We start from the raw sequence: 9,510 nt of genomic DNA on the forward strand, positions 1-9,510 counted from the left end.
GCTAAGAAATTTTTATATAAGCGTAATTATTGGGTTTTAAACCCTAGTTTTCTGAAAACCTAGTTTATTTATAGTGGATAAGTGTATTTGCAATTGACTAAAATTTTATTCGTCAACAAATTATGTTTTTTATTAATTTGAAAAGATGTACCCTATCAATGAACAATGTTAATATATTATAATAAATTATAAATTATAATAAATAAACAAATAAATTATGAAAATGTCTGATTATTGTTGAAATTTCATTTGCATTTGCAACAACATCAATTATTTCCAAATTAGCATTGCGATATGCTTGAACGTTTAACGAAAAATATCCTTTGCAGTTCCGGAAACGCTCAGCGGATTCTCCACCTGCAATTCAGAAAGAAAGACCACTAATGTAAAATGTGATGCGGGCCTAGTGAAGGCCGCGTGGGTGCGGTGATGTTGAGGTAGAAGGTTCACACGACAAAACAAAAAAAAGAAAAACACAAATTTTGCGATGTGAGGGTTAAATTTATTTCACGGATGAACAAAAAAGAAATGCGTTTGTGGCCCTGTCGGTCACTGAACAAAAACAAATCAAACGGAAGACAAAAGAAGAGAAAAAAAAAGAAAGACGATTGGCCGGGGACGTGTGTGTCCGTCTCGTGCGGGTCGTCGGTGAAAACTCATAACATGACAATCCGGTTCACCCAACGGCCGGCTGACGGTTCACAGCGCGGGTGTCGCGCGCCGGCGTCGTCCGTCGTCGATTGGCGGTTTGTTTGAGAAGCGTAGCGCGGCATTCCGCGTAAAAGGCTATTTGAATTCAAACAGCTATTACGCGGGACCGCGTCATACTCCCCCCCCCAAACCGCCAACGGCGGTGGTGTTCCGGCCGTTGCCGGTGTCGTCAAAGGGTGTGTGTGGAGGGTGGTTGTGGTAGACACCTGTCCGTGGGAACGCTTTTCCAGCTGTGTTCAGCGGGCGTGGCCCTGGTGGTGTCTAGGCATGTTGGGGGGACGTGGGGGGACTGAAGTACATGAGGCTGACCTCCATGTCTTCAGTTCCAGCCATGCCTGCGTCCGTCTCACCTAACAGGTCCGCCTCCTCTTCCGGGGATATTTCCATATTCGCGGTTTGAGGGTTCGCGGCTGTTAGTTTTTCCGCGGTTCCGGTTGCTCCGGAAGTGTTGGTCATTTCCGGTACTGTGACCACGGTGAGGTCTGGTGTCACAGGCTCCGGCTGTGGCGGGACGGGGGCTGGTGTTGGCGCCGGTTTTTCCAGGCGGTGTTGCTGGGACGTCTGCTTCGCCTTGTATTCCCGCATCCGCTGTTTGTTCCGGCGCTGGCGGGCGTTGAGTGAGGCCGGTGGTGTTGTGTCGGTGGTGGTGTCAATTATTGGCAGCGGGTTGACGGGCGTTCCTGATGGCGGGATGGTCGACGTCCTTGGCGCTGGTACCGGGCTCTTCATCAGTGGGTGGGGTGGCAGTCTCGCAGGCGCCCGACTTGTTGTCGTTGGTGGCGCCGGTCGTGTTCGGATCGCCGGTCGTGCCGTGGCCGTCGGTCGGGTCACCCGTCTGGGGCTGCGCGACCTATTGAGCCGCATTGCGGTTGCGGGTTCGCCGCTCGTCGCCCTTTTTGGCTAGGACGATGGGTGCGGCCCACGGGGATGTGCTCTGTTCTACCAGTCTCTGCTCTTCCATGTCCCGTATCATGGTGTCGATTGTGGCCTGTTTTACCGGTGGGTAGGGATATGGTTTGAGTGCTATGGGTGTTTGGTTTTTGAGGAGGATGTCGTGTTCAATTAACCTGGTGCGTCCTACCCTACTGTTGTATACGTCCGGGTAGTTGTGTACTACTTCGGCGAGTTTCGCGCGTGTGTGGTGGTCACCGTTTATTGTTAATTTGTCGACATCTAGTGCTGGGGTTGGGGTGGGTGTCCGCCCTTTCCAGCACGCTGTTGTTCTCCTATCCGAACCTAAATGGATAGTGCTCGTTGTGTAGTCCCAGGTGACTTCGTTTTGTACGAGAAAGTCGTGACCTAGGAGCATATCGCAGTACAAATTTTCCAGAATGGCTGCGTTGAAGGTGACCGTGAGGTCTCCGATTCTGGCTACGAATGTGGAGGTACCACTTGTCGTGGTGGTATGTCCGTCCGCCATTCGTACCTGAGTTGGTTGTCCGTGTGGGGGTGTGCCATATTTATGTGCTATGTTCGGGCTTACATACGATTTTTGTGCTTGTGAGTCGAGTAGTGCTGTTACGGGGCCTGACCTAAATTCGAGTTCGACCGCGGGGGTCGGAATTTTGTCGGGGCATACACGTTTAGCGTTATTCGACGGTGGTTGTGATGCATAGCTGGGTAACTGGTTCTTAACCGCGTTATCGGTACTATGGGGAGCGGTTTGCACCGCCATTACCAGAGCATCCGTTTCGGTTACCTCTGTGCTATAGGTGTGTACCGTATGAGTACGTGTTAATTCCGTAGTAGGGGTCGTTGTGTGTGGTGATGATGACCTGCTACTTAACGGAATTTTAATGTTTTTGATGGGTGATATATCTGATGACGCCGAGTTTATCGATGCGCGTTTGATAGTTATATCCCCGTCTGTATTGCCGAGCGTTGTGTGTGGTGGCGTGGTTGTATGTGTGTGTGTGTTTGAGGCGGCGGCGTGGACAATTGTCCGTCGACTCATTTCCCGTTTCCCGAACGCGGCGTGTTCCCGGGGCAGTCACTGTTCCAGTGAGGACCTCCACAGTACCTGCACGGGTTGGGCGGTTGCGTTTTACCTGCAGTACCGTCCCGTGTACGCGGTTGCAGCTTCGGTTGGGGCGGGTGGGTTTGGGAATGTGATTTGTACGCCGGTTTCTGCTGCTGTTGTGTGGGCGTTTCGTCTGGTGTGTATTCCAGGATTCCAGCGACCCGGCGGAGGTCTCCGAAAGTCACTGGTCTCTGCAATCGGATATGCGTGCGGTATTCGTTGCGCGTTAGACCGGCTATCGTACCGACTAGCTGTGTTTCAGATAGCCCGGTATTGACGCGGCGCGCGAGTTGGTTTTTTTGTGTCACGAACTCCGTAAGCGATTGCGTTTGTGTTTGTCGGACGGATACTATCTCGGCCCGCAGTCGTGATTGTATTTCCACGTTGTCGAATTTTTCTAAAAATTCGGCGCGGAACTCATCCCAGGTGAGGTCCAGTAGTCTGATGGTGTTCCACCATGTACTGGCTGCACCCTTCAGCTGCTGCGTGACAATATTAGTCCAGGCCGACCTATCTATACGCGTTTGGTACAATATCGATTCCGCCTTGTGTATGAATCGTACCGGGTCCTCAGGCGTTGTTCCGAGGAACTCCGGCAGCGAATGTTTCGCTGCACATACGTCGTCGTATGGTATCAGCGTCGATTGTTGTGACGCATAGGTGTGTGTGGAGGAGGGGGCATGGTATAAATTTGGCGTGTCATCGAAACGTACCGAACGTTCGGCGTGCTGGTTACCCGCGGACGGCGGTTCGCGTGCCGCGGAGTACCTCGTACCGTATTCCGTGTTGTTCGATGACACATTGTGGTGGGGGCGGGTCGGTGCTGTCCCTTCCGGTTGGTGTTCCGGTGCTTGGCGTGCCATACCCATTTCTAGGCGTCGCATTGTTTCTGCAATGCGGCGTTGGTCGTCGCCAAAGCGGGCCATGCAGTCCTCGAGCATGGTCAGTCGCGATTCCAGACTGTGCCCATGCTCCGAGTTTTCCGCCGCTTGCCGTACCTCCTTAATTATGGAACGACTCGCTTGAATCATGTCCATAGCCTGGTGGTGTTCGGTGGCTGGGCGGGTGATGATTCGACCGGTTGGTTTTCCCTTTGTCCGGCGTCAAGCATTTGACCTGTTGTCAGGTTGTTTCCGGTATGTCCGGCGGGTTCCATAGGCGGAAACCGGACTTCATTGGCCTGTAGGTTCAGGTCCGTGAAGTGTTGTATCAACCGGATTTCAAGATCATCCTTCGCGCCCGTATCCGACAACTCGCGCTGCCTGCATTCGTAGCGCAACTCCGCGGCGGTCAACTCATTAATATATTTTCCCGACATGACGTCCGGTTGTTTTTCCGGTGTTGTTTACGGGAAAATATAAAAATGTGGCTGTTGTCGGTGGAACGGTCGTCGCGTTCCTTCGATCAGCTGTGTTGACCGTTTATCGGTGTTTATTTGCGTACGGAATGTAGGTCAGTGGGTTGTTATTGTTTTGTTATTGCGCTTGCCGGGCGATCACAGTAACCGCTTTTCGCAGAGTGTTGTCACGGCTGCGCGTGTGTGCGTTATCCGGCCCACTACTGCGATTAGGGAAGACGGCGGCTGTCGCTTTGGGCGGCGGCGACGGCAGTCCGATTAAGTGGTATTTCTGTCCCAGGTAATCGCGTGTTGACGTTATCGGTGGTGGTGCTGGGCGGTGGTGGTGTGACCCTCTCGCACTCTTGCGTTCCTACCTACCTACGTCGTGTGTGTATGGACTTTGGAGCGTCGCGCGCGGTGTAGTCGGTGCGTCCGTAAATCGGGCGGCGTGGCTGGTCGTTACGTCCTTATGTAATATCTTACGTAACGCCGGTTTTTCCGTTTTCGCCAGCTAACCACGTTTTTGTCGGATCGCGTCGGGGACTTTTTTCCAAGTCGCGCAACGGGAAGTTGCCCTGTCGGTCACTGAACAAAAACAAATCAAACGGAAGACAAAAGAAGAGAAAAAAAAAGAAAGACGATTGGCCGGGGACGTGTGTGTCCGTCTCGTGCGGGTCGTCGGTGAAAACTCATAACATGACAATCCGGTTCACCCAACGGCCGGCTGACGGTTCACAGCGCGGGTGTCGCGCGCCGGCGTCGTCCGTCGTCGATTGGCGGTTTGTTTGAGAAGCGTAGCGCGGCATTCCGCGTAAAAGGCTATTTGAATTCAAACAGCTATTACGCGGGACCGCGTCAAATGTAACTATAATTGTAAAAATAAAAATAAATTAATTACATTTATATTGTTAGAAAATTGTGTCTACGGGTGTAATAACTTGTACCTAGTAATAAGAAAAACAGGTTTAAGTATTAATTATTTTTGTAAATACCTGGTGATTGCCACAACTTCACATGGGTACAGTCAATAGCACCGATGACTCTTGGGAACTTGGCTCTTCTGTAAAAATTTAACTGGTTCCGTCTTATTTCCTCTGGTGTTCCAGGAAATTTAATATATTGACTACGCAAGGACGCAATAGTACAACTAACTTTATGCACTATCCGATTTACTGTTGAAGAACTAAAGCCACACAGATCCCCTGCAGTGGTTTGAAAGCATCCAGTGGCATAAAATCGTAGAGTGCATAATAACTGATTAATCGGGCATATACAATTATTTCTCTAAAATTTTATTCATCAACAAATTATGTTTTTATTAATTTGAAAAGATGTACCCTATAAATGAACAATATTAATATAAACGTAATTATTGAGTTCTAAATTCAAGTTATTCCTTCTACTAATCTATCTATAGGTGACTAATGTATTAGCAATTGACTAAAGTCTTATTCATCAACAAATTATGTTTTTTATTAATTTGAAAAGATGTTCCCCAACGCTAAGAAATTTTCATATAAGCGTAATTATTGGGTTTTAAACTCTAGTTTCCTGAAAACCTAGTTTATTTATAGTGGATAAGTGTATTTGCAATTGACTAAAATTTTATTCATCAACAAATTATGTTTTTATTAATTTAAAAAGATGTACCCTATCAATGAACAATGTTAATATAAAGGTAATAATTGAGTTCTAAATTCTAGTTTTTTCTTCTACTAATCCATCTATAGGTGACTAATGTATTTGCAATTGACTTAAGTCTTATTCAACAACTGTAACACGTACCAGTCCCTTTAGTAATAATCGGGAGATTGGACACGCTGTGCGGGTTCCGTATTGAATAAGGGGATTAGGCAGGTAAAAATAATCAACCAATATGTCGCTATCACGAGCTTAATATTTTACATGAATTTAAATAATTATACAAAAAAATAAACATATACAAAAAAAAACTCACGACACCGTGATAATGCACATAATATGATATGACCGGGACCTGGAGACTTGAGTTGGTGACAATGGAATAACCCGCGTGATGAGGACAATGACGACGATGTTGAAGGTACGATATTTAAGACGGCGAAAACACACAGACTTAACGGTCGGATTTAGGACGGCGAAACCGCGCGCACTAACCGACGTAATTATGAGAAACAGCGGAAAACCACACAACAAGGCGGAATATGTACGGTATAGTGAAAACCACACAAAAGGGCGGAATATGCACGGCCGTTAGATGGCGAAATTGCTACGTAGCGACCACGACTCAGTAGCATACACAACAACTTCGGGCGTCGTCCGTTTTACTGTCGTTGTGTGTATTATAATTGCTCGTCGTTGACCTTTGTGCTAGGCGGATAACAACCCCACCACATATATAGCTGTTATACACATGACTGGGCCGACTCACTATGGTGTATTTTTGCAACAACAACAAATTATGTTATTTATTAATTTGAAAAGATGTACCCTATCAATGAACAATGTTAATATAAACGTAATTATTGAGTTCTAAATTCTAGTTATTTCTTCTACTAATCTATCTATAGGTGACTAATGTATTAGCAATTGACTAAAATTGTATTCATCAACAAATTATGTTTTTTATTAATTTGAAAAGATGTACCCCAACGCTAAGAAATTTTCATATAAGCGTAATTATTGGGTTTTAAACTTTAGTTTCCTGAAAACCTAGTTTATTTATAGTGGATAAGTGTATTTGCAATTGACTAAAATTTTATTCATCAACAAATTATGTTTTTATTAATTTGAAAAGATGTACCCTACCAATGAACAATGTTAATATAAAGGTAATAATTGAGTTCTAAATTCTAGTTTTTTCTTCTACTAATCCATCTATAGGTGACTAATGTATTAGCAATTGACTTAAGTCTTATTCAACAACAAATTATGTTATTTATTAATTTGAAAAGATGTACCCTATCAATGAACAATGTTAATATAAAGGTAATAATTGAGTTCTAAATTCTAGTTTTACCCCAACGCTAAAAAATGTTCATATAAGTGTAATTATTTGGTTTTATACATCTAGTTTTCTGAAAACCTAGTTTCATTATAGTTGATAAGTGTATTTGCAATTGACTAAAATTGTATTCATCAACAAATTATGTTTTTTATTAATTTGAAAAGATGTACCCCAACGCTAAGAAATTTTCATATAAGGGTAATTGTTGGGTTTAAACTATAGTTTTCTGAAAACCTAGTTTATTTTACAGTGGATAAGTGTATTTGCAATTGACTAAAATTTAATTTATCAACAAATTAAATTTTTCTTAATTTGAAAAGATGTACCCTATCAATGAACAATGTTAATATATACGTAATTATTGAGTTCTAAATTCTAGTTATTTCTTCTACTAATCTATCTATAGGTGACTAATGTATTAGCAATTGACTAAAGTCTTATTCATCAACAAATTATGTTTTTTATTAATTTGAAAAGGTGTTCCCCAACGCTAAGAAATTTTCATATAAGCGTAATTATTGGGTTTTAAATTCTAGTTTCCTGAAAACCTAGTTTATTTTATAGTGGATAAGTGTATTTGCAATTGACTAAAATTTTATTCATCAACAAATTATGTTTTTATTAATTTAAAAAGATGTACCCTATCAATGAACAATGTTAATATAAAGGTAATAATTGAGTTCTAAATTCTAGTTTTTTCTTCTACTAATCCATCTATAGGTGACTAATGTATTTGCAATTGACTTAAGTCTTATTCAACAACAAATTATGTTATTTATTAATTTGAAAAGATGTACCCTATCAATGAACAATGTTAATATAAACGTAATTATTGAGTTCTAAATTCTAGTTATTTCTTCTACTAATCTATCTATAGGTGACTAATGTATTAGCTATTGACTTAAGTCTTATTCATCAAAAAATTATGTTTTTTATTAATTTGAAAAGATGTTCCCCAACGCTAAGAAATTTTCATATAAGCGTAATTATTGGGTTTTAAACTCTAGTTTCCTGAAAACCTAGTTTATTTATAGTGGATAAGTGTATTTGCAATTGACTAAAATTGTATTCATCAACAAATTATGTTTTTTATTAATTTGAAAAGATGTTCCCCAACGCTAAGAAATTTTCATATAAGCGTAATTATTGGGTTTTAAACTCTAGTTTCCTGAAAACCTAGTTTATTTATAGTGGACAAGTGTATTTGCAATTGACTAAAATTTAATTTATCAACAAATTATGTTTTTAATAATTTGAAAAGATGTACCCTATCAATGAACAATGTCAATATAAACGTAATTATTGAGTTCTAAATTCTAGTTTTACCCCAACGCTAAAAAATGTTCATATAAGCGTAATTATTTGGTTTTATACTCTAGTTTTCTGAAAACCTAGTTTCATTATAGTTGATAAGTGTATTTGCAATAGACTAAAGTTTTATTCATCAACAAATTATGTTTTTTTTTTAATTTGAAATGCTGTACCCCAACACTAAAAAATGTTCATATTTGCGCAATTATTTGGTTTTAAACTCTAGTTTTCTGAAAACCTAGTTTATTTATAGTGGATAAGTGTATTTGCAATTGACTAAAGTTTTATTCATCAAAAAAATTATGTTTTTTATTAATTTGAAATGCTGTACTCCAACACTAAATAATTTTCATATAAGCGTAATTATTTGGTTTTATACTCTAGTTTTCTGAAAACCTAGTTTCATTATAGTTGATAAGTGTATTTGCAATTGACTAAAGTTTTATTCATCAACAAATTATGTTTTTTATTAATTTGAAAAGATGTACCCCAACGCTAAGAAATTTTCATATAAGGGTAATTATTGGGTTTAAACTATAGTTTTCTGAAAACATAGTTTCTTTTTAGTGGATAAGTGTATTTGCAATTGACTAAAATTTAATTTATCAACAAATTAAATTTTTCTTAATTTGAAAAGATGTACCCTATCAATGAACAATGTTAATATATACGTAATTATTGAGTTCTAAATTCTAGTTATTTCTTCTACTAATCTATCTATAGGTGACTAATGTATTAGCAATTGACTTAAGTCTTATTCATCAACAAATTATGTTTTTATTAATTTGAAAAGATGTACCCCAACGCTAAAAAATGTTCATATAAGCGTAATTATTGGGTTTTAAACTCTAGTTTTCTGAAAACCTAGTTTATTTATAGTGGATAAGTGTATTTGCAATTGACTAAAATTTTATTCATCAACAAATTATGTTTTTTATTAATTTGAAAAGATGTACCCTATCAATGAACAATGTTAATATAAACGTAATTATTGAGTTCTAAATTCTAGTTATTCCTTCTACTAATCTATCTATAGGTGACTAATGTATTAGCAATTGACTAAAATTGTATTCATCAACAAATTATGTTTTTTATTAATTTGAAAAGATGTACCCCAACGATAAGAAATTTTCATATAAGCGT

At 40.7% G+C, this 9,510-nt stretch overlaps 1 protein-coding gene across 1 annotated transcript; it reads right to left on the minus strand.

Moving 5' to 3' along the window:
• Positions 1 to 2,661: 2,661 nt before the first annotated feature.
• LOC132933449 (activity-regulated cytoskeleton-associated protein-like) lies at positions 2,662 to 3,762 on the minus strand. Its single transcript, XM_060999729.1, has one exon. The coding sequence runs from the start codon at positions 3,760 to 3,762 to the stop codon at positions 2,662 to 2,664; it is 1,101 nt and encodes a 366-aa protein (XP_060855712.1).
• Positions 3,763 to 9,510: the final 5,748 nt, after the last annotated feature.

Source organism: Metopolophium dirhodum, chromosome 1 (assembly GCF_019925205.1).
Source record: "Metopolophium dirhodum isolate CAU chromosome 1, ASM1992520v1, whole genome shotgun sequence".
Classification (NCBI taxonomy): domain Eukaryota; kingdom Metazoa; phylum Arthropoda; class Insecta; order Hemiptera; family Aphididae; genus Metopolophium; species Metopolophium dirhodum.

Bases quoted from the DNA above. Each gene is read 5' to 3' on its own strand.
- LOC132933449 (XM_060999729.1), bottom strand. From the start codon at position 3,762: ATGATTCAAGCGAGTCGTTCCATAATTAAGGAGGTACGGCAAGCGGCG.